At 37.4% G+C, this 25667-nt stretch overlaps 1 protein-coding gene across 2 annotated transcripts; it reads left to right on the plus strand.

The window, feature by feature from the left end:
- The first annotated feature begins 214 nt into the window (after nt 1-214).
- Nucleotides 215-17514, plus strand: LOC127451175 (aminoacyl tRNA synthase complex-interacting multifunctional protein 2-like). Of its 2 annotated transcripts, none has more exons than XM_051715665.1 (4): nt 215-457; nt 1292-1498; nt 10593-10827; nt 15970-17514. In XM_051715665.1, exons 1-4 carry the CDS (start codon nt 341-343, stop codon nt 16356-16358), a joined length of 948 nt encoding a protein of 315 aa, XP_051571625.1. In that variant the 5' UTR covers nt 215-340; the 3' UTR covers nt 16359-17514. The 2 variants fall into 2 exon arrangements, with proteins under 2 accessions (XP_051571625.1, XP_051571626.1); XM_051715666.1 differs by having other exon boundaries at nt 215-349.
- The last annotated feature ends 8153 nt before the right edge of the window (nt 17515-25667 follow it).

A 25667-nucleotide genomic window follows, 5' to 3' on the forward strand; every position in this document is an offset into this window, starting at 1 on the left:
CTGTTATATTGTAATATTTGATTGTAGAGGGTATGTTGAGGAGAGTAAAGAATAAATTATATTTCTAAATGAAAAGGGTCGAAAGGATAAGGATTTGGATTATCTTTTGGGATAGGAGTAAAAAATAAGTCATGATTGCACAACAGCCCAGTAGGAGGCGATATGCACGGATAATCGTATCGCTAAATAATAAAAGAAGAAGAAGACGACGTGAGTCACGTGACGGCCTCTCTAACCTCACTCAGCTCCTGTCAGCCGGCTGCTGTCGAGAAATCGTCAAAAATAAACACACCTCCGGATTCCGTGCTTTTTAATTGGGCACTGGAGTATCATCATAACCATGTACCAGGTAAAGCCCGTCAGTCCCGGTGATATAAAGATTAATTTGCCAACGTGCATGTACAAGTTACCGAATATCCACGCGCAAGGAATGAGCTGCAGCGAGCACGCGCTCCAGGTAATCACATTACTGTTCTGATCTAGAGACATTTATTGTCAAATAAATACATTCAAACCCCATATATGAACATTACAAAAAAATAAAATAAATAAATAAATAAAACCGGTGCATAAGATACATAAGCACTCATCCAGAACATAAGCAATGACAGCTCTGCGTTAGTACCAATCTGTCTGATGCAATAGACGCATTCATGTGTGGTATTATTGACAGCTGCACATCTTTATCTTGGCAAGCCTTTGTGCTCTGGAATGAGAGGTTGGCCCTGATGTGATTGATTTCCTGGAATTAAACTTCCAGTTCTTTTACTGCATTTGATCAGAGAAGCAACATAATATCTTCAGGTTTTCAGAGGAAGTGAAACAGCTTTTCTAATTTTTAACAAATAGGAAAGGGATGGATCATAGTAGGTAGGACGATGATGGTGATATGGTAAATTCGGCTCCTTATTATTCTTTCACTTCATTACGTCAGTGGATTTAATGCAGCCGAATATTATTGTTTTTTTTTTGAAAACCCTGAACTATCAGGGACTCTCCTAAAAAGGACTTTTCCTGGACTTGAGAAGCCATGGAAATGTCTGTATATTGAGTGTACATTTTTATATTTAAGAGATGCTCTCAAATATTTCATTCTATATGTAGAATAAAACTGATCTGAAAGTGAGTTGGTCGTTCGAGTCTGTTCTTTTCAATGAATCGGTCAAACTTGTCCACAGATCAGTCTAAATGATTCAATACAGTGAATGATTTGTAGTGTGAAATGGTTTGTTTGAGAGGGAATCCATGCAGTTGCATGTAAACAATTTCTTCTCTATTGTGTATCTCTCAGAATGGAGAAATGGATCCGGCCCTGAAAGCTCTTGAAGCTCGTCAGGACGACATCTTAAAAAGACTGTATGATTTAAAGGCAACTGTTGACGGGCTCTCAAAAACAGTGACCACTCCTGATGCAGACCTGGACGCCACAACACTCTCACACGGACCATCTGCACCTGTGTTTAAAGACACAGCAGATCTGGACTCCCTGTTGGGCAAGGTGAGCCCTAATCATTAAACTTAAATGAAAAGTTCACCTAAAAATGAAAATTCTGGCATTGTTTACTCGCCCTCATGTCATTCCAAACCAGTATAACCTTATTTGTTTCCCCCTTGTAGCGGAAAAGATGTTTTGTAGAATATCCAAGCTTCTCATTTGCAAACAATGAAAGTGAATGGTGATTTATGGATTCATTTTTTTGTCCATATCTATGAAGTTATTTAAAAGTAAAGATAAATTAAATTCATGCACAACAATTACTTGAATACACCTCTACTATGTTAAACATGTTTTCAAAGTCATTGGCTTTTTTTTTCTCGGTGGGGTTAAGGTAAAAATGTGGCGAATCCATCCAGAGACTGTAAAAAATAAATAAATAAAAGTCTGAAGGTAAAATTCTTGAAAAGAAAAACTTTTGGCATAAGTAGTTTTAAGTCATTTTTAGTATTATTATTTCTTAACCTCTTCAAATCTGGTGCATTTTTGGACTGCCCCTTGCAATTTTTCACACTCATTTAAAAGCTCACCATTTAATGTGGAGTAATTGCCAAAAATATGTCTTATTTTTCAGAACCCACCCCCCCCCACCCCCAAAAGACTCCCAATTATTCATAAATAATAATGTTTGTTTACAATCTTATGATGAATAGAAAAAAAAGTCCTAATTTTATGTGCATGTAAAGTCTTATTTTATTCCATTAGATGGCAGCAATTACTAGAAAAAATATTTCTATCACAAAATGCCGATCTGAAATGTAGGTGGCGCTCTAACGCATTTTAGCTCTCACAGATGTGCTTGTGCAACACCGCCATTGTTTCATCAAATAGACGTTTTTAGCTATTTGGGGCTTACAGCAGCAGTTATTGGAGCATAAAAGAGACGTTTGTACATGATGACTTACAGAAATCATATTTCACTTTGTGATTATTTTGAAAATCTTTTGAACTGTGGTATTAGGGCAACAAAATTATAATATATGATTTGTCTGTTTAAGTGCTATGTCATAGACTTAGACTCTACCACATGACCTCTAGGTGGCGCTTATTTGCGAAGCAGATGTTTTCAGGCCATATTTTGTTATTTTAAGTAACATAAATGCAGAAGTGATGGTTATCTATGAAAAGTTCTGATTCTAAGCTTTCAAATGGTACCTCATATGCCTGACTTATGTATGCGGAGACTTCAACGCTTTAAGTGTAATCTTTATTCGTTACATAGCGCCCCCTTTTGGACCCAGCGGCAGGCCCACAGAGTTGAATTTATAAAAATAAGCAGTGAAAAAAGCAGTTCATATTTAAAGTATCAGCATTTCCCCGGCATTGCATTCAGACAGTTCAATGAAGTATCATTACTTGGGCAGTGCCAGTATTAAAAGCAAAACAATACGTTCTCTCAGCATGCGATTAATCGCAATTAAATATTTTAATCGACTGACAGCACACACACACATTAAAAATAGAGGACCCCTTTAGACTCTCACGACTGTGTGTGTTTTTTAATTACTTTTAAAAAAAAAAAAAATAATTTTATATCAGAGATTTTTCTGATTAACAATTTTTTATTGATTCACATATTAAACACAGAAAAACAAAACATATATACACAGAATCAAAAATGAACCCCCACTATTACCCCTCCCAATCCCCAACCACACCCTGGCCCCCAACATCTCAGAGGTCATACATGATTATAGACACAAAAAAAAAAAGAAATTATATAATAATCACACACATTGACAACTACACCTCTCTCTCCACTGTCCATCCCTGAGAGCCCTCCAGAAATGCCAGATATCCGCCCCATTTCCCCACAAACAAGTCCAATTTTCCCAGTCTTCTAAATGACCCTTCTTCAAAGGCCGCCACCCTCCTCATCTCCGAGCAACACTCCTGGAGTGAGGGCGCTCCAGCCGACCTCCATCCCCTTAAAACTGTCTGTCTGGCGATCATGACACTGGTTAGGACCCAAATCTTTATGTGTCTATTCTCTACATCGATGACCACCCCATTACCCAAAATACAGAGTCTGGGGCAAAATGAAATTTGAGTGCCCAACACGTCACACACAAAACTCTGAACCTTCAACCAAAATTCTTGGATCTTAACACACCACCAAAAGACATGGGTTGTGTCTCCATCCTCTGATTGGCATCGCCAGCCAGTGGGTGTGTCTTTAAAACCAAGCCTATACAATCTAGAGGGGGTCCAATAGAATCGATGTAAAATCTTGAATTGCATAAGGCGCACTCTTGCGTCTCTTGAAAAAACTTGACGTTTTTTAGAATCCTAGCCCGCACTCCCTCCTCCAATACCAAGTTTAAAACTGTCTCCCATAGTCTCTTGATAGAAGTTAAAGCTCCATTCCCCAGACTCTGAATTAGCAGGGAGTAATACACTGATGCCTCATGACCTTTTCCAAAAGCAGTAATCACCCCTCCCAGAGGGGGGTGTGTGCTACTCCCAAAAACAATACAGAGCAGGTGGCGCAGCTGTAAATACCTAAAGAATTGAGATCTGGGAATCCCAAAATGTTGAACCAAATTTTCAAAGGATCTCAACATTCCACTCTCATATAGGTCACCGAGTGTATTAATATCCATCACAATCCACTCTGTCCAGCAGAAAGGGGACTTATTAATATATAATTTTAGGTTCAGCCATATGCTCGAAGCAACATTTAAATAAATGTCTGAATTAAACACTCTGGACACTTTTGTCCATACCACGTGCAAATGCGAGATAACGGGGTGTAACTTCTCCGGTTAGTTTAATAGAAGGCTTTGCAGTGGCGAAATAGGGGCAAGAACTTCCTGTTCAATACAAAATCAGGGAGGGGCTCTCTCAGGTGGAAGCGACCAATGAGCCAAATGCCTGAGACCGAACACATTATAATAAAACAAAATCTTGGGTAGGCGTAGCCCACCTATGTCAATCGGCCTATGCAGCTTACTGAAATGTAATCTGGGACGTTTACCATTCCAAATGAAGGACTTCGCTATGCTATCAAATTGCTTGAAATAAGAGAGGTGAACATCTATAGGGAAAGACTGTAGCAGGTAGTTGAATTTTGGAATACAATTCATTTTAATAACATTAACCTACCTAATCATCGATAAATGTAATGAAGCCCACCTGCTCACATCGCTCGAAAACCTTTTTATTAAAGGGTCGAAATTAACTTTTAACCAAATCACACAAATTTACTGGGAATAAAATACCCAAATACTTAATGCCCTGTTTGGGCCACTAAAAGGCGCCCGGCTGAAAAGCCTTTATCGGGTAGTATGCTGTCAGAGCCAAAGCTTCGGATTTAGACCAATTAATTCTGTATCTCGAGAATTTAGATAAGGAATTAATAATTCTGTGGAGGCAAGGCATAGATCTAGTAGGGTCGGAGACAAATAATAAAATATCATCTGCGTAAAGCAAAAGCTTATGCGCCACACCTCCCGCCACCACCCTTGGAAAATCATCCTCCTTATCACAGCTGCTAATGGTTCCAGCCGCTACCGGGTGTCTATGAAGTAACTTAATCCATCCAATAAAAGTATTCCCGAACCCGTACATTTCCAAAATCTTAAAAAGATAATTCCATCCTACCATAACAAATGCCTTTTTGGCGTCAAGTGAGATGGCAGTGACCGGAGACTGATCATTCGCCACTGACCACATGATATTGATGAAACGCCCAGTGTTATCAGAAGAGCTGTGGCCCCGAATAAACCCCACCTGATCTATATGTATAAGAGATGTCATAACTTTGGTCTGTTAGCCAAAATTTTTGACAATATTTTAACGTCTAGCTGGTTCAGGGAAATTGTATGATAACTCTTACACTCACTTGGATCTTTGTCCTTTTTAAGTATCAGACTGATCCAGGCTTGTCATGGTTGGCAGAAGCTTTCCATTCTTTAATGATTCCGTATAACTTCTTGCAAATGTGAAGCCAATTCTGTAGCATAAAATCTAAAAAACTCAGCGGCAAAGCCATCTGGCCCCGGAGCCTTGCCTGAAGGCAAGGCCTTAATTACCTCGCCCAGCTCCTCTAAGGTTATCTCAGAATCAAGATATTTTTTTTGCTCAATCGTCAATTTAGGGAGATCTAATGGTTCCCTAAGTTTCTAATATCTTCATCAGTAGACGAAGACGTGGAACTATAGAGATCAAGATAGAATTCTTTAAAAGCATTATTAATATCAATGGACGAGGTAAATATTTCACCACCAGCAGATTTCACTGAGGGATTGGTAGAAAAAGACTCTCTCTGTTTCATATATCTAGCCAGCAGTTTTTCTGCCTTGTCCCCCGACTCAAAGTATGACTGTCTTGCCTTGAATAGCCAAAACTCCACCTTCCACAACAAAATAGTATTATATCTGTATTTCAATCGAGTCAATTCTCTGAGGCCATCAGACAACATTCGACGCTTCAGCTCTGCCTCGGCACTGTTAATATTCCCTTCCAACTCCACGAGTTCTCGTGCTTTGGATTTTTTGATGAATGAGGCATACTGTATGATCCGACCCCTAAGAACTGCCTTAAGTGCCTCCCAAGCCCACAGAGGATACTGAGGACCAGTTGGTCTCCATATAAGCATTGATTACATCCTTTAACATTTGTTGGAATTCAGGATTTTGCAAAAGGGATACATTAAAGCGCCAACTATATGATTTCCTTTTCTCCGTATGTGGCAACACCTCTAAACAAACCAGGGCGTGATCCGAGACTAAGATGTTTCCTTAGATGGAGACTTAGATATAAAAAAAAAATAATAATCTATTCTAGAATAAATCTTATGGACTGATGAAAAAAATGTATAGTCCCAACCAGATGGTTCAAAATTAAGACCAAGATTTTTACACATCCTGTGAAGCGTCAATGTTGCTCTAGGGGGCTTACACACTTTTGCTTCACTATGATCAAGGACTGAGTCCATCAAAAGATTAAAGTCTCCTCCCAATTAGGGTTGCAACAGTATGAGATTTTCACAGTATGATAACCGCCTTAGAAAATATCACGGTATACGGTATTACACAATTATTATTATCAGTTACAATGACCCTTAAAGGAGTGAAAACAGATGTTTTTGTTGTTTTTTTTATGGTTGAACAAATGCTTTATTATAATTGAAACTTGAAACCATTTATTTATTTATTTTTTTTATGGAAGTATGTGTAAAAAAAAAGTCTCCTTTAAAAAATAAATAAACAAATAGAAAGCTAACAGAATTATAATAAACCGAATTATAAACATGATAAAAAAAATAGCATGTAACTATAACTTATGTAACTAAAGCATGTTAGTTTACATGTTAGCATAGCAATGAATCTAAATGAAAAATAACATCAGCTGTGTGAGCTTTTAAAGTAATGTCCTATGATTATTAATAATTAACACATACTGAAGGTGCGTGACAGCGCAGCCAGACTGCTCCTGTCTGTACCTTTAACTCAGTGGTTCTCAACTGGTTTTGCTTCAGGACCCAGATTTTACATTGGAAGTCAAGTAGCGACCCACTATAGTAAAAACGTAACCTGTATTTAATGTATCCTTGGTCGCATTTTCTTTTATGTTGCATTGTTTTGTTTATGGTTTTCAATTACAAGGACATGCATCAATTGACATTATTTTTGTTGTTGACATCAACAAAAGTGACAGGAAGTTTTCTCTCCCCCCTTTTAAAAATTGAAGAGCATATTTACTTATATGTGCCCATTATTATCCCATTTGTTTCCTAAATTCAAACATAATTCAAACAGAACATACATACTACACAGGAGGAAAGGCTCCTCATTACCATGGTTAGGTCAGTGTAGCTAGTCTTAAATAATAGTAAAATAATAACAAATTATAGTATTTATGAAAAAATAAATACTAGCTGAAACACATTTTGAAACTTTAACTACAACTGCCACTGTTGTTATAAAATGAGGTCTAATAGATTCTACCTTTTAGATTATTTCATTTGAAACTATAACATTTTGACAAAATATAACAGTTACTTTTACTCATGTAAAATCGTGAAACAATTTTGTAAAGGTGATGATGTATAATGAAAAAGAAATTTAGCGCATAGCACAGTGTTGCTCCTCAGTGCTGTTTGGCATGTCAGGGCTGCCTACTGTTTGAGAGGTTCAACTTGACTTCCTCCGTTTAACTCACACACACACTCACTTATGTCAGACCCCCTCGCCTCGCTTCTCTCTAACATTTTCTCCGCTGCATGTATGTGTGTGGTGCAAGCTGACAAGTCTGACAGGCAGTCATGGAGGAAAGGAGATGCGCACGCACAGGTGAGATTTCTCCATCAGGTTGCATTATTTTTTCTCTCAATACCCTAGATAAGCATACATACATGGTATGAAAACCATCAATTTTCATACCGTGGTATACCGTGAAACCGGTATACTAAACCAGCACTAAAGAAAACATGTCCACCCCATATCTTCCCAAATTATTCAGCTTCCTGTAGGGAAAGATGCGTTTCTTGAAGAAACACTATATCATATTTCTTACGTTTAAGAAGAGAAATAACTTTCCTTCTTTTTATGGGGTGCCCCAACCCATTCACATTCACGTGGAAGGAGACAATCCCTCATACTAACATTTGACATTTTGACATAGAAAAAATAGATTGTGTGTCAAAAATAAAATTATAAAGACCACATTCCACATTTGTGCAACAATCAAACTCCGAACCTTCCCCTGAACCAAACAAACAGAAAAAAGAAAAACTTGCGCATTAACCCTGTGCACGACAGCGCCAACTGGCGTCCATCCCTCTAAACTCAAACAGTCCACGTGTGCCTACAAGAGCTCCCGCGACAACTTTGCCATCGGATTGCTCAAATCCGGTGTTTCTATACATATTTTGTAAAACAGAATTACACAACAGAAGATAATCTATAAAACAGACTCCAGCCACTAGGCGGGATAAACACAAAGAACGTGTAGATTCATCTATATAACTGTCCTGAAGGTGTGTTCCTCCACAAAACAAACTCCAGCCTCTAGTGGAACCAGCACAAAAAGAAACAAAAAAGGCACCCAGTTTCCTCGGACGGTCAAGTGAATTTTCAGTGAGTCAGGCTCACTTGGCTGCAGCATGAGAACCACAAAATTACTTACTCAGTCATTGACTTTATGAAGGACATTGCTTGCTGGAGACATCTAAATACTTTACAGCCATCCTTAGCATCTATTCTCAATTTGGCCGGGAACATCAGTGCAAAAGCGACCTTCCGTTGATGTAAGAGTTCTTGCATTCCTTGAATCGATCACGTTTCTCTCTTGTCGAATTCGCAAAGTCTGGGAAGAAGCAAATGCTGTGGTTCTTCCTGGAAAGCCTTCCTTTGCACCTCGCATTGCATCACACAAGATTTTTGTCGGATGATCAGAATTGATCGGGGCCTGTGAGCTCGCTAGATTTCCAACTTATGGCCTGTTATTCCCGTCCAGGAATTCCACCATATTCTGACCCTCTGCTCCCTCAGGAATTTCAACAATTCGGATGTTGTTCCGCCGGTTACAATTCTCTATATCCTCCAGCTTCTCCCAGACGTGCTCCAAGTCCGCCTTGGTCGCTAGCGGATTAGCAGCTAATTCCATCTCCAGTGACTCCAGATTATCGATCCATTTCTCGACATCCGCCACTCTTGTAACCATCTCAGTGAATTTCGTCTCCATGGCCGTGATCGATCGACGTATTGCAGCAAGATCCTCCAAGTCAGCAACGACCTTCGTCAGTATTGCCGATACGTTCAGCAATTCTCGCCAAATCGAGTCCCTGACTCGAGGCCTCCGGAGGGGCATCAGCTTGAGTACGTAAGTGTCTTTTAATGCTTTCAGAGCCCGAGGATTTTGAATTCTTTGACTTATTGTCTTCCTAGAACAGTTATGGATCAGGGTGTATCAAATCTCACTGGTTTATGACCCAAAAAGTATCAAAACTAGCAAAGTGCGCAGAGCTCGCCGTTCACACATCCGAACCTCGCATGGCGGTCCTTAATATCAGATATTTTGACATTTTTATGAAAAAACACATTTTGTTCAGGTAAAATGGAGTGACCAAAGAAAACTTCTTGATGTGCGTGATTAAAAAATTCATGATATTTGTAAAAAATATATTATACCTTGAAAAATATTTATGAAAACTTTTTTGAAATGTATAAATAAGTTGTGTACATGTGTATTCAAGGTGCAAAGAAAGTATTTTAATTCCTTTAACTTGTTTACACTACTTGACATTTTCTAAGTCATTAATTGTTTTTGTTGAAAATGCTATACATTTTTGATTTATTTTATATAAATGTTTTGATGAAGCCAACATGGACACAATATTACATTTCTACTAAATTGATACATGTGTTTTAAACTAAATGTTTAAAAAATTGTATTATCTTAGACAACCTTATCTGTCAACGACTCGTATACTGCGTGCACACTCAAACTTGGCATCTCCAGATATTTTGTACCATATTTGACGTCAATCACGGCAAATGGCATTAGTTCCTGTGAGACTCATCACCAGTCCTCATTGACGTCAAACCTGGGGTGACCCGTCTTGAGGCGCCAAGTTTGAATGTCCACTTGCAGTAAAGATATTTGAAAGCAATGGCTGAGGGGAAGAATTACGGCAAATAACAACTTACATTTTGGTCCTTTCCTCACACAAAACTGTTGTGTGAATTCAGACTACTTTTATGGTTCTTTTTTTCATTTTTGGAGCTTGACAGACTCATTCCCCCATTCACACTGAATGGAAAAGAGCAGCCAGGACATTCAGCAAAACCACTTATGTGTAAGAAACAATATGTTTGAAACAACATGAAGGTGAATAAATGACAGAATTGTAATTTTTTGCTGAATTATCCTTGAAAAGTACTTATTGTGTTTCAGTAGGTTGATTCAGTCTTCTTCAAATCTTTTTCTTCCATCATTCCACTTTAACTACTAAAAGACTTATTGTGTTAATCCGGTTAACCAAGTTTGCGGTTTAATGAAGTAAACGTGTTTTCTAATTGTTGTTTCTGCTTTAACAGCCGTAGTGTACTTAGCTGATCATTCTTGCTGAAATTTGTGTCTTGTCCTCCAGGACTTGGGCGCCCTGAGGGACATTGTGATAAACGCCAACCCTGCCAGTCCTCCTCTGTCTCTGATGGTTCTTCATGGACTGCTGTGCAAGCGGTACAAGGTGCTGTCCAACGTACACGTCCACTCCTCCGTGACCACTGTGCCGCCTCGACTGCTGACCTGCCTGGGCCAGCAGCACATGGACAGCTACGCACGCAATCACTTCCAGCTAGGCTTCACTCTCATATGGAAAGATGGTGAGAGGCCACTAACACAAGTAGGGTGTTTATAATGGTGGGCACTGTTTTTTTTTTTTTTGGAATGTCTTTTCCAGAAGAGCCACTGTGTTTTATGCTTTCAAGGAATCATGGTTCTCTTGTATGACACAGTGAAACCGATATATTTAACACTCCTCTAGATGATGTAATGCCAAGCACATAAGAGACCAGACTAGGTTAGCATCCAAAATAGCTTGAAAAGAAAGCCTTTTGTGGAAAAACTTGAAATATTGAAGTCAAAATGCCTGAAGACTGAGGCAATGCATCTCAAGGTGTTTTAAATGTGCAGAGTTGTCAGATTAACTTTCAAAGATATTTTTAATCTCTTGTCATAACTTTATCTTACACCTGAAAGAATAGTTGGAAGTTATCTTTAAAATCAGTAAGTTTTGTTTTTTATATTTCTGGTGAAGTACTATAACCCTGAAGCCAAATCCACCAATCAGAAAAGTCGCTGTTACTTTTTGAAAGGAATCATGGTAAGTAAGGTTGTCGTGAGTTTTTCTTGGCTTACTATCTTCATAATAATGTAAGAATTTAGAAACCTTTTTTCTTGAGCCAATCAGTTTGTAATGGGAAAAAAACAAGTCCCGCCCTAGTCTGTTTCAATCGTAAGTAGTATTAGAACATATACAGTTGAAGTCAGAAGTTTACATACACCTTAGCCAAATACATTTAAACTCAGTTTTTCACAATTCCTGACATTTAATCGTATAAAACATTCCCTGTCTTTGGTCAGTTAGGATCATTACTTTATTTTAAAAATGTGAAATATCAGAATAATAGTAGAGAGAATTATTTATTTCAGCTTTTATTTCTTTCATCACATTCCCAGTGGGTCAGAAGTTTACATACACTTTGTTAGTATTTGGTAGCATTGCCTTTAATTTGTTTAACTTGGGTCAGATATTTTGGGTAGCCTTCCACAACCTTCTCACATTAAGTTGCTGGAATTTTTGCCCATTCCTCCAGACAGAACTGGTGTAACTGAGTCAGGTTTGTAGGCCTCCTTGCCCGCACACACGTTTTCAGTTCTGCCCACAAATTTTCAATTGGATTGAGGTCAGGGCTTTGTGATGGCCACTCCAATACCTTGACTTTTTGCCACAACTTTGGAGGTATGCTTGGGGTCATTGTCCATTTGGAAGACCCATTTGTGACCAAGCTTTAACTTCCTGGCTGATGTCTTGAGATGTTGCATCAATATATCCACATTATTTCTCATGATGTCTTCAATTTTGTTAAGTGAACCAGTACCTCATGCAGCAAAGCACCCCACAACATCATGCTACCACCCCCATGCTTCATGGTTGGGATGGTGTTCTTCAGCTTGCAAGCCTCACCCTTTTTCCTCCAAACATGGTCATTATGGCCAAACAGTTACATTTTTGTTTCATCAGACCAGAGGACATTTCTCCAAAAAGTAAGATCTTTGTCCTCATGTGCACTTGCAAACTGTAGTCTGGCTTTTTTATGATGGTTTTGGAGCAGTGGCTTCTTCCTTGTTGATCAGCCTTTCAGGTTATGTCGATATAGGACTCGTTTTACTGTGGATATAGATACTTGTCTACCTGTTTCCTTCAGCATCTTCACAAGGACCTTTGTGGTTGTTCTGGGATTGATTTGCACTTTTTGCACCAAACTACGTTCATCTCTAGGAGACAGAATGCGTCTCCTTCCTGAAAGGTATGATGGCTGTGTGGCCCCATGGTGTTTATACTTGCGTACTATTGTTTGTACAGATGAACGTGGTACCTTCAGGCATTTGGAAATTGCTCCCAAGGATGAACCAGACTTGTGAATGTCCACAATTTTTTTTCTGAGTTCTTGGCTGATTTCTTTTGACTTTCCCGTGATGTCAAGCAAAGAGGCACTGAGTTTGAAGGTAGGCCTTAAAATACATCCACAGTTACACCTCCAATTGACTCCATTTAGCCTATCAGAAGCTAACTGCCTAAAGGCTTGACATAATTTTCTGAAATTTTCCAAGCTGCTTAAAGGCACAGTTAACTTAGTGTATGTAAAATTCTGACCCACTGGAATTGTGGTATAGTCAATTAAAAGTGAAACAATCTGTCTGTAAACAATTATTGGAAAAATTCCTTGTGTCATGCACAAAGTAGATGTCCTAAATGACTTGACAAAACTATAGTTTGCTAATATTAAATCTGTGGAGTGGTTAAAAAGAGTTTTAATGGCTTCAACCTAAGTGTATGTAAACTTCTGATTTCAACTGTAGACATTTGTGGTGTTTCCTGATTCATTGCCCTTAAGTCCATTCTTGTACTTTTGTACCCATTTTTTTTAAATACTGTTTTGCTTTAAATTAAAGTTTGTAATGTGATTAATCTCTGAGCTAGTTGGTTTAGTTTATGACTTGCATCTGTTGAAGTAAAATTGAAGAATTTGTAGAAAATGAGTGGGAAAAATACTTCCGAACTGAGGCTGCTGAAGATGTTGGCGGGCACTGTTGAGCTCTATTCCAGTGGTTCTCAACTGGTTTGTAACTAATCATAAAAGTGTTCATAGTTAGGAATGGAAAATAATTTGGTTCTGCAACTTTTAAAAGGGAGGTGAAAACACTTCCCATATCTTTTGTTATTGATGCCAAAGCATGTGCATCCCGTCAAACTCTACTGTATTTTGATGCAAATTCATCTGTCACTTGAAAGAAGCTAGTCAAATTCAGCAGATGCCAACATGGACATTTTGCATGACAAGCCCTCATACTATGCAACGTAAAAGAAAATACGACCCAGACTACATTAAAGAGATGGTTCACTCAAACATTCTCTCATCATTTACTCACCCTCATGCCATTTCAGATGTGGATGGCTTTATTCTGCTGAACACAAACAAAGATTTTTAGAAGAATATTTCAGCTCTGTTGATCCATTTATTGCAAGTCAGTGGTGGCCAGAACTTTGAAGATCCAAAAAGCATATAAAGGCAGCATAAAAGTAATCCATACGACTCCAGTGATTAGATCCATGTCTTTAGAAGTTAAATGATATGTGTGGTTGAGAAACAGATCAATATATAAGTTTTGTTTGTTTTTTTGCAATAAATTATCCTCCCTTTTCTTATAATAAATTATCTTCCCTGCCCAGTAGGTGGCGATATGCACCATGAATGCGAATCACAAAAACAAAAAAAGAATGTGGAAGTGCAAGTGGAGACTTAATAGTAAATATTGATCTGTTTCTCACCCACACTTATATCAATTCAGAAGATATGGATTAAACCACCGGAGTCTTATGAATTACTTTTATGCTGCCTTTATGTGCTTTTTGGACCTTCAAATGTTTGGTCACAATTCACTTGCATTGTATGGACCGATAGAGCTGAGATATTTGTCCAAAAATTCTTTGTGCTCAGCAGAAGAAAGTAAGTCACACACATTTGGGATGGCATGAGAGTGAGTAAAAGATGAGAGAATTTTCATTTTTGGGTGAACTAACCCTTTAAATAAACTTTAAAGATTTGGTAAAGAATGCAACAGTCTGGTTCCGGAAGTAAAAATTCCATTCATTTATCCCATAGACTAATTGATTTTCAACGATAACATATAAACCTTTAAAGGTAGGCCTACTCTGAGCTACGAGGTTGTTTATCGATTGTATATTCTTCCATTGAAGCCATCCAATAGTGTTATTTCAACTTCATTGTTTAAAAATCGTATTTAAACTACTTATATATTTGTACATATCAGGATATTTTGCAATAAGCGTAAAATATGTTGTTTCTATATTTATAATCAACAACCTAAAATCAATAGTTTTATATATTCCCATCATTTTTAATTCAATAATGACATTTGCAATGCTTCATGGAATTGTAGTCCGTGCCCTCATGACAGACGGTAAGTACACAGCCTTGTACCTTTTGTCTTTATGTCCGATTTTCAAATTCTTTTTTGCCTCAAAACGAAGTTCCTGATGTTGTGATTCACCTCGGAGCTGGTTCATGGCACACAACTCTTTTATGAAGGATTTTATTAAAAGTCTATGGAAGAAATTAACGGGGAAAATACTTCTGGAACCCAGACGGCTGAAAAAGTGGGCGGTCACTATCATGCTCTATTGGGTCGACCGCTTAAAGCTGAAGTGTGTCATTTCTGTGCCACTGGGCGGAATTGCTAATAAAAACAAAACGTTAACACCCCTCAATGAAATATTAGAGAGTGCAAGAGGAGAGCAGGCTATTGGGAAGCACGAGACAAAAAAATTATTATAAAATAAAATAAAACATCACCTACATCTTTTATTATTTTCAGTGGTTTTACATATTTTTTTCCTTTGCAAATAAGCACGAAAATAGATGGGAGTCGTTCTTTCATGTTTGTTTACATGTTATCACGAATTAACTGTGTGAGTTATAAAATTAATTTCACAATGAAATTCTTCAGTGTGTCTGATATCAACATGCAAGGACACATATGAGAAGGACTCGCATTAGAAGCTCAGTTAAATTTTCTGCACTAAAATAACTCGGAATTACTCTATAATCATCATGTTTGCGTAATTAAGAGAAACTGTGCGACAGTTTTTAGCGCTTTCTTTTTCTTTAACTTTTTTGCTCTTTCTCATTCAGTAATGCACAGACGTAATAGTAAAGTATGTTGTCATGAAATCAAAGACTCTCTCCTCAAAATCAGAACACAAGTGGTCAAAAGAGACTACCAGGTGTAACAGTGATGTGTCTCGCATGCACATTTGTGATCGGATCATCCAAAATGCATGTACACCAGTGTACACGGGGCCTCAGTCAGGGATGAATGGTTGTGTAGTTCATTCACCCAGTGTGTGCTTTGCTTAAAGTAAAATTGCTCCAAAGCCATAGTGATTTGTCGGTCCGATTTGTGAGCGATTGATTCTTTTGAGTCAGTTCTTATTAATGTTTCTGTCAAATCGGTACAGTCTGAATGTTTTGAAAGTTTGAAAACCCTGTATTAGCAAATTGGTATGAATCGATATTTAAAAATCATCTACTTAGCATTGTATTGACCTGAAAGGTCATGGGAAAATCATGGAAATTGATTTGTCAAAAAAGTGTGAGGAGCCACAGTTGTTTCTAGTTTGAGCCAACATGTTAATGATTGTGCCATCTGTTTCCATTTAGTGTCAAAGCTGCAGATGAAGTTCGACACACAGAACATGTGTCCAATCGAGGGGGAGGCCAATGTCGCTCGCTTCCTCTTCCGTCTTTTGGGCTCTGAACCACAAGACCCCATCAGCGCCACTCGGATGGACTGCTGGATCGATATGGCAGTCTTCCAGCTGGCTGAGGGGGGCAATAAGGAGCGAGCAGCCGTGCTGAGGTCACTAAACGGGGCTCTGGGTCATTTGCCATGGCTTCTGGGTCAGAACTTCTCACTTGCCGACATTGTGTGTGCCTGTTGCGTCCTGCGAGCCGGCCAGAGCACATCTGCGCCTGCCAACGTACAGCGCTGGCTCAAGTCCTGCCAGAACCTGGGCCACTTCGACTGTGTGTATGCATTACTGCAGTGACCAGAGCTGTGAGATCAGTGCAGGTTGTGCTCCAGTAAATGATGTCATGAAAAGGGAAGAACGTTGATGTGACATCATTATCCAAATGTTAATGGACACTTTTGATTCAGTTCTGAAGAACAAACACTGTTACTTCCCAAATGATGATATTTAGGTGTTCTAGTTAGTATGATGATGTCATTTTGATGATTTACAGGAAGAGTTCACTCAAAAATGAAAATTATGTCATTATTTATTTACCCTCATGTTGTTTTAAACTATCCGTGTAACACAAAAGAATACATTTTGTGTTTGTTCTTTTTCATGCCATTACAGTAAATGGGGACTCAATCTTTCAAACTTAAAAACAAAACCAAAGCATCATTAAGGTCGTTCATTTAACCTGTGCGCTATATTAAGTCTTTTGAAGCTGTATGATAGCTTTTTGTGATACACATACCAAAATGTAAGTCTAATGAGTCAGCGAGTTGAACTTGAGAACTGAATTAGTCGTGAACGAATAATTTTGGACCGGTTTTGTGAACCAGATCAATTGATTCATTGAAAAGATCCAACTTAAAAGTACCATGAACCGGACAATGCTACTTCTCTGAACTCTAATAAACACGGCAAGAAAAGCCAGAATAATTAATTATATTTCCTCACACAAAGCTGTTATATGGCTTCAGAAGACTTGGAATATAGTGCAAGATACATTTGAACCACTTTGCACATTTTGAAGCTCCAAAAACTTAGTCCCCATCATTGTATCATTGTATGGAAAACCACATTTCTCCTTTAATGTTCCACAAAAATAAAAAGTCAAATGGGTTTGGAACAACATGAGGGAGAGAAAATAATGACAGAATTTTCCGTTTTTGGTGAACCGTTCCTTAAACTGGAGTTGATCTGAAACTGGTCCCAGGCTAGGGTCAAGCTGCAAACACTCAGAAATAGATAGAGGGCATTTGGGATACATTTTAGGGTAATGATGATACTGTAAATGCAACTCCCACCCACCTTGTGCCTACTACAATGTTTTACTAGAAGATGTGTGTTGCTATCACATAATATATTGGTTGTAACATGAGATGTTTGAAATGTGACGGATGAGAGGTGATACTTTGTAGTGTCTTTTTATTAAAACCTATTAAAAGTTTTCACATCTGATCAAACATTTAACAGGTGATTTTTTTTTTTTCACATACAGCTTTATATGGTGGCAAGAAAAGGTGTGTGTGGAATCTGCATTAAATTCTCATAAAATGTGATCTCATCTTCAATAAAGTCACAAGTATAGACAAAGTGCAATGTGCTTAAGCTAAGAACACAGTTATAACCTTGTCCAAAAAGTCTTTGTGTTCAGCAAATGAAAGAAAGTCATACACAACTGGGATGGCATGAGGATGAGTAAATAATGAGAGAATTTTCCTTTTTTGGTGAACTATCCCTTTAAGTCTGATGATAGGCTCATGATTTGTTTGCTCAAACAGTGTGGGAAGGATAATGTGTTAAACGTTTATAGGTTTTGTTTAAATACCTATGATGAGATATAGTAATAGTGTTTCTTGTCTTGGCAAACACCAATAAAAAAAGAAAATTGCTCAATCAAAAAGCCTGCAATACATCATGTTACCAGAGGATGGCAGTTTAATCCTTATGAAAACTCAAGCTAGTTACAGTCAATTTCAATACACAACAGAAATGACACTTCATCAAAGTAAAAGGTTAAAAAAGGATAAGTTAAAAAATTAGCTGCAATTAACGGGGTTCAATCTATTAAGATACTTTAAGTACATATGCAACCAATATTAAGTATTAATTAGACAGTCCATTAGCACTTAAAACAATGATAAAGTGTCTTAATTTTTCAGAATCGTCATGTTAGGTAGCACAGACATATGGCATTTTTTACATTCATGACTGTTATAGCGCCACTAAGAGGCAGAGGTGCACAATTTTTCATGTGTTCTCAGATTGACGTCCTACAAAAATGTTCGAAATTTGGTAATATCTCATTCCATTCAAGAGTTATAAACATTTAAGTAAATGTGGCCACACCCGCTTTGAACGTTTTGGCGTACCGTTGCGACGAATTGAAAGTTAAAACTTTTTTTTGATAATTATTGATATTGGGACTCCAGAGAATCTCTCTTCACTGGTGTGATTCTGATAGGGCGAACGGCCTGGGACTAGTTTGAAAAAGTAGTTTTTTTTTTGTTTTTTTTTCAAAGTTGTTCCGAATGAGGAAATCTATCAGATGGTATGAATAACGTCTGTCTGAATGAAAGAGGTATACACAACGATTTACACGCATGAAAATCACGATAGCGCCTTCCGGTGGCCAATTTTTTTCAAATTTTGCACCGACCTCTTGGACCAAGAGGCAAATAGACCTACCACGTTTCGTTCCAATCTGCCTTTTCAAACCCTATCTAGTAGCTGCCAAAAGTTGATTGGTCAGTGGCGGCCATGTTTTTTAAGATATGAGACTGTACTCACAGAACTTGATGGCACCTTGGACAAAGACACTGCATGCAATTTCAAGTCGATCAGACCATGGGTTCCATAGTTAGAGCCATTTTTAGATTTGTAATTATTATAGCACCACCAAGAGGCAGGGGTGCAATTTTTTGTGTGTCTCCTCAGAATGACCCCATACATAAGTGTACCAAATTTGGTGATAATATCTCATTCTGTTCATGAGTTATAACCGCTTTAGTAAAAGTGGCCACGTCCACTATGTACGTTTTGGCGTACCATTTGACGATGAATCGAAAGTTCAAAATTCCTGCTGAATCTTTCTGCACTGGTTTGGTTCTGATCGGGCAAACGGCCTAGGACTAGTTCGTTTTTATTTATTTTTTTTTTCAAACAATCCAAAATAATGGGAAAACGAATGGGCGGATCAAAAATGTTATGGTCTGCCAAAAGATTTGCCATGATGCAAGGAATCACAGGAAAATTTTATTTTGTTCCTAGGCGTTAATGTTCAAGAGTTATGGCCCCGAATGTTTTTGTTTTATTGTTCACTGTAGTGCCCCCCTTGCCCCCAGGGCAAATCAATGCGTATGGCGAGCCAGCCGGAGTACTACCATTTCCCAAAGTTTCAAGTCTTTCGGCCTTACGGTTTGGTCTGCACGATCAGTTTTAGGGCAGAATAATAAAAAAAAAAAAAAAAAAAAGCCCATGTCTGGTTAAAAGAAAAGGAAATAAATCTTTTCAACTCATCAATGTACAGTGTTACTTTGCTCACAGTTGTACAGTAGTGCATTCGAATTAAATGTCGGTGAAAAAATGTAATTGTTCTTACATTTTAGTTGTTTGAACTCCTGCACTATTTCTTTTTGAGAAAGGAGGGTTTTATTGCTTGTGTGTTTTTTCTAAATTGCACATTTCTGATCTAGAGAGATTAAAGGCAGGAAATATCAAGGATGATATCGAGTTTCAATGGACCCATCAATAATGCTTATTATCAACTTGCTCCCTCAGATGTTAAAGAGAAAATTACCTGACATACCTTGAGGGGGAATTAAGTAATTAAACAAGCTGTGCATAAGAAAATGATGAGAAAACACTCTTGAGCTCTGTGACAGCTGTGCCCGAGACACTTTTATTTACAGAAAGGCTTTTGTGGGATTCTCCTGAAGGCTTCACTAAGAGCCTTCTGCTCATCTGTGGTGTTAATTCAGAGGTTTAAAACCACCTGAGTATCACTCATTCAGGTCACATGTTTTATTAGATTTGTGTAGTGATTTGATGCTTGATGTATTGCAGAGAATCTTTTGGGACTCCACTGTTCTTCGGCTTCATAGTGCACAATAATCACAGGATTTTAATGTATTATATAATAATGTCAACACTTAATAATATCAAGTAAGTACACTGGAAAAAAATATTTTGTGGTAAAGGAATTAAAGCAGAAATGATTAAGTACTTTCTACATTGAATTAGAAGTTAGTTTTAGCGTGAACTTGAAAATATGAATTTGTTTTTAATTCAAACATGTAAAAACTAATGCTTTAACTTATAAATATTATTTATGATTCTTTTTTATCTTAACAATGTGTCATGTATAAATCCTAAAGTAGAAAACCTTGTCATATTTATTTGCTAACTTGAGTAAATTTTACTTAAATTTTCGAAGCTGTTGTTCCCAGCACTAAATAGTTCCACTGTTTGCAAGTTTATTTACACCATTTTTATTGTTGATTTTGTTGTTACTTTTAGAAATGTCTTGTTTTGTGAAGTCTGAAGTTCATTTTTTCTGTTCATTATAAAACATTTTTTTTAAATCTGTTGTCACCATCATCGTGTTGAGGTCTGCATGTGCAGCTCCATGTTGCAATCCCATTGCCAGTAATGCAAAGTGATATTGTCTTATAGACTATATAACATGCATGGAGCTTCCCTGCATACATTTTCCATATGTCATGTGGTACGTTATTAACATTTTAATAATGAAAGTTCAAATTAGGAATTTTCTAGAGAAATGTTTATTTAAAAATGACTAAACTTATTTGAATACGTGTACATTAGATTTGAAAGTAAAAGTTACTGAAATGTTTAAGTTAAATTTACTCTCTCAATTCAATCAGTATTATTATTAGTAGTAGATTTTACTTAATTTTATACCATTAAACTGTGCAAAAACATGTGAAATAGCTAGAGTTAAAAGTTAATAAAAGTAAATGTTATTCGTCATTTTTTTGTTTTTGTTTTTTGGATTTTCTCCCCAATTTCGCACATCCAGTTCCCAGTGTGCTCTAAGTCCTCATGGTGGCGTAGTGACTCGACTCAATCCGGGTGGCGGAGGATGAATTTCAGTTGCTTCCGCGTCTGAGACCGTCAATACGTGAATTTTATCACGTGGCTTGTTGTGCGCGTTACCGCGGAGAACTAGCGCGTGTGGAGGCTTCACGCTATTCTCCGCAGCATCCATGCACAACTCACCACGCACCCCACCGAGAGCGAGAACCCTATTATAGTGACCACGAGGAGGTTAACCTAACGTGACTCTACTCACCCTAGCAACCGGGCCAATTGGTTGCTTAGGAAGCCTGAATGGAGTCATTCAGCACGCCCTGGATTCGAACACTCGTCATTTTTTTAGTGTAGATAACAATCAAACCAAGTTGCATTTTTCAAAACAAGAAGATTAGCTCAAGCACACTTTTCCAGCAAAAGATTTCATAAAAATAAGTTTAAGTGATAAGTGATAAATCGATAGAAATTCAAAAATTATTTGGACACTTTCTGGTTGTTAAAGGAGCATGTCCATAAACTACACCTACAACCACTAAAAATCACATTGAGACTAGAAAAGCTTTAGCATCATTTGCTTGTTGTAACACTTAGTGTCCAAATACTTTAGGGGCTACTGTATATTTAAAATATATTTAATATCAGTATTTGTGACACCAAACACAATGCAAAAAACAAATTTATATTTCCATCTCTCAGTTCTTTCTTCATTGGTCAATGTGAAATATGCACAGAACCCTTCATTCAGCAAGTGCTTTCTAAAAACAACACTGCTGACCCTTGTTGTGTTTGTCCAGCTTGTCAGACAGTGAGCCGCTTTCTCTCTCAGCATCACGCTCAAACTGTACTTTTAATGGGTGTTAACATCACCTTTTCAGACTTTTTTCACACCTACCTCTCTTCTGTTACCATGGTTGCATCCTGGCAACATAATCTGAAATGCTTTAATTTACACGGCATACATCAGTAGGCAGAGGTGAAAATGCATCGCTATGTTCTGCAAGAAATGAAATAAAGGAAATGATACATCAGATGAGTCTGTCATGGCATTTATAAATATTACTTAATATTCATATTTCTGTGAGTCTTATGAAAGATGACATGCTTTTTGCTCTAATATAATGCTGACATCAGCAGAAATAAAAATAACAGTGTTTGTCTTTTCTCATAAGGGTCAAACGGTTAATGGACAGTGTTTACCACTAAATGTTCATCTCTGCAACTGTAAATTGCTGCTGTTTGAAGCAGTATTTTTTGGCATACAAAACAATGAATACAGAAATAAATGAAGAAATAACTAAAATACATACTGAAACAAAAATGAATAAAAATCAATTAGTAAAGAAGTAAAAAAATATATAAAAATAAATTCAGGGCTAAATTCCACACTGAAAAAGGAAATGCAGCTCTATTTAAAACAGTAAACCAGTACACTTGAAATCAACTTAATACATTCATGTTTGAGATGAGAACATAATTATATTGCGTAAAGACCAAGTGATATTCAACACAGTCATCAAAAAGTGACATGATCACATTGCTGTGAAATGTTCAAATGGATTCAGACTTCTAACGGATGGTGTTCATTCAACATGATTTTTACTGTTTGCTCAACTAACTTATTTAAAATGAGTTAATGCAACACAATTCTTTATCAGTTGGTCTCAACTTAATTTCATTGTGTACAATCCATCTTTTTTCACTTTATCCAATTGTTTTGGGACTATGTGAATTGCTGAAACCAGGCAAGGGATTTCCAGTTCCCAGCATGCTTTGCATGGGACTGGATTGGGAGAGTATGTTTTAAAATAAAGTGATATTTTAATGGATTTCTATGCAAAATTAAACAAGTAGGAGACTTGTTAGTGTTTAATGTTCTGTTATGTTGGGATTTAGAGGAGTTTCTGTCATGTTACCATTGTGGAGTAGAGCTAATGGTTAGGTCGAGATTGAGTACATTACTACTGGAAAATCAGTGTGTATTTTTTTTCTCATGAAGCAAATATTCTCTGTTAACCCTGATGTTTTTTAACCCAAACAAGTTGAGTAAAACAAACATAAATCTTACCATATTACCTCCATTACTTAAGTGTTTTGAGTTAGGTGGATGAGTTTCTTGATGTCTCTCATTATACTCGAATTTTTGAGTTCAGTCAATGTATCTGAGCTTGTTTTAGTCTGTTGCCAATGGCAACAAAGAAACAAGAATTGTAATATTATACTGAATTGCTTTTGTTGAGTTGACACAACTAACAACTTAAGTCAGCTTAACATGTTAAATTGTCATTGTATCAATTTGTATACTTAAGTTGAATTAACATATATTTGTCACGCTAAATCAAAAACATATGTTGAATCAGCTACATTCATTGCCACTTTACACTGCATTATTTATTGCAAAACCTTTGAGGCTAAGAAATGTAAATTACTTTGAATCTAAACACATGTTAGACAAAAAATATAACCCTAGCTTAAAGTTGTCTTAACTAACAATTTCATATTAAACAATGGTGCTGATTTGCCAGCTCCCAGCACGCATTGTGACATGAATAAATTTTTTATGGTTAAATTAACTTGTCCAAGTTTATAGTGTTGAGGGATCATCAGTAATCTGACTGTATATAACTTTCAGCAGCACCATACTTACTATAAATATATAAAGAAAGAGTAAGTAAAAGTTACTTAAATCTGAGTATTGCAAAGTAGATGCTATGTAGTCTATTAGACAACATCAACTTGCTTTAATGGCGATAGAAACAAGATCCAGATCTGCGCACCAGACCTCAACGCTTGGTGATAAAACACGATGACGGTAACAATCAACATTGATCATGAAAGGGTCATTTAAGTAGAAAATGAACTTCAGACTCTACAAAACAAAAAGTTACAAAATGTCAACAATAAAAACGATGGATGGGGAGACGTGACGGCATGCAGGGATTGGACGTGTGAACGGCGAGCTCTGCGCACTTTGCTAGTTTTAAAACTTTTAATGACATAAACCGGTGAGATTTGATACACTCAATATTGGACAATATGTCAAAGAATTCAAAATCCTCAGGCTCTGGAGACATTAAAAGACACTTACGTGCTCAAGCTGATGCCCCTGAGCAGGCGGCGAGGCTGGGAGTTGATTTAGTTGGGGAGGTGCGGGAAATGCAGCAAGAGATGCTGAACATGTCGGCAATGCTGATGAAGGTCGTTGCTGACTTGGAGGATCTTGCTGTGATATGTCGATCGATCACTGCCATGGAGGCGAAGTTCACTGATGTGGTCACAAGAGTGGGGGATGTACTCACATTACAGCCGAGTGGACCGGCTCACTGAACATTTGCTTGACTGTTGAGGATTCTGCGCGCTCTTTTTGTGCTGGTTCCGCCTAGCAGCTGGAGTATATTTTGTAGAGTGTCACACCTTCAGGACAGTTTTATGGATGAATCTACATACTCTTTGTGCTTATTCCACCTATTGACTGGAGTTTGTTTTATAGATTATCTTTTGCTGTGTAATTCTATCTCACAAAATTTGTATAAAAACACCAGACTTGAGCAATCTGATGGCAAAGTTGTCGCGGAGGTTCTTGTAGTTGTGCATGGACTGTTTGAGTTTGGAGGGATGCGCGGTGTTAATGCGCACGTTTTTCTTTTTTCTTATTTTTTTCTAGGGAATGTTCGGTATTTGATTGTTGCATTAATGTTGGAATGTGGTCTTTATAATCTTGTTTTTGACACATGATTTATTTTTCTTATATGTCAAAATGTCAAATGTTAATATGAGTGGATTGTCTCTCTCCACTTGGAATGTGAATGGGTTGGGGCACCCCATAAAAAGAAGGAAGGATATTTCTCTTCTTAAGAATAAGAAATATGATATAGTATTTCTTCAAGAAATGCATCTTTCTCCGCAGGAAGCTGAAAAATTTGGGAGGATATGGGGTGGGCATGTTTTCTTTAGTGCTGGCTCGAGTAAGAGCAGGGGAGTCATTACGCTGATAAGTAAACATCTACAATTCAAATGTCTCAAACAGATTATAGATAAATTAGGAAGAGTCATTATTATTTTAGCTGAAATTCAGGGGCAAAGTCTTATTTTGGCTAATATTTATGCACCTAACATTGATGATCAGGGCTTTTTTATATTGTTGCATGCTGCTGGCACCCCTCATGATATAATATTAGGAGGAGACTTTTGATGGACTCAGTCCTTGATCATAGTGAAGCAAAAGTGTGCAAGCCCCCTAGAGCTACATTAACACTTCACAGGATGTGTAAAAATCTTGGTCTTACAGATATTTGGAGACTTTTGAACCCATCTGGTAAGGACTATAAAAAAATTTCATCAGTCCATAAGATTTACTCTAGAATAGATTTTATATATATATATCTAAGCCACTTAATTTCATCTGTTGTTGATTGCTCAACTAGAAACATTTTAGTCTCAGATCACGCCCTGATTTGTTGCCACATATGGAGAAAAGGAAATCATATAGTTGGCACTTTAATGTATCCCTTTTGCAAAATCCTGAATTCCAACAAATGTTAAAGGCTGAAATCAATGTTTATATGG

Source organism: Myxocyprinus asiaticus, chromosome 14 (genome assembly GCF_019703515.2).
Source record: "Myxocyprinus asiaticus isolate MX2 ecotype Aquarium Trade chromosome 14, UBuf_Myxa_2, whole genome shotgun sequence".
In the NCBI taxonomy this organism is placed as follows: domain Eukaryota; kingdom Metazoa; phylum Chordata; class Actinopteri; order Cypriniformes; family Catostomidae; genus Myxocyprinus; species Myxocyprinus asiaticus.

Excerpts from the sequence above, each read along its gene's own strand:
- LOC127451175 (XM_051715665.1), top strand. The coding sequence starts at position 341 with ATGTACCAGGTAAAGCCCGTCAGTCCCGGTGATATAAAGATTAATTTG. Across the intron at positions 458-1,291 it reads GCAGCGAGCACGCGCTCCAG|AATGGAGAAATGGATCCGGC; the intron begins GTAATCACATTA and ends TGTATCTCTCAG. Across the intron at positions 1,499-10,592 it reads TGGACTCCCTGTTGGGCAAG|GACTTGGGCGCCCTGAGGGA; the intron begins GTGAGCCCTAAT and ends CTTGTCCTCCAG.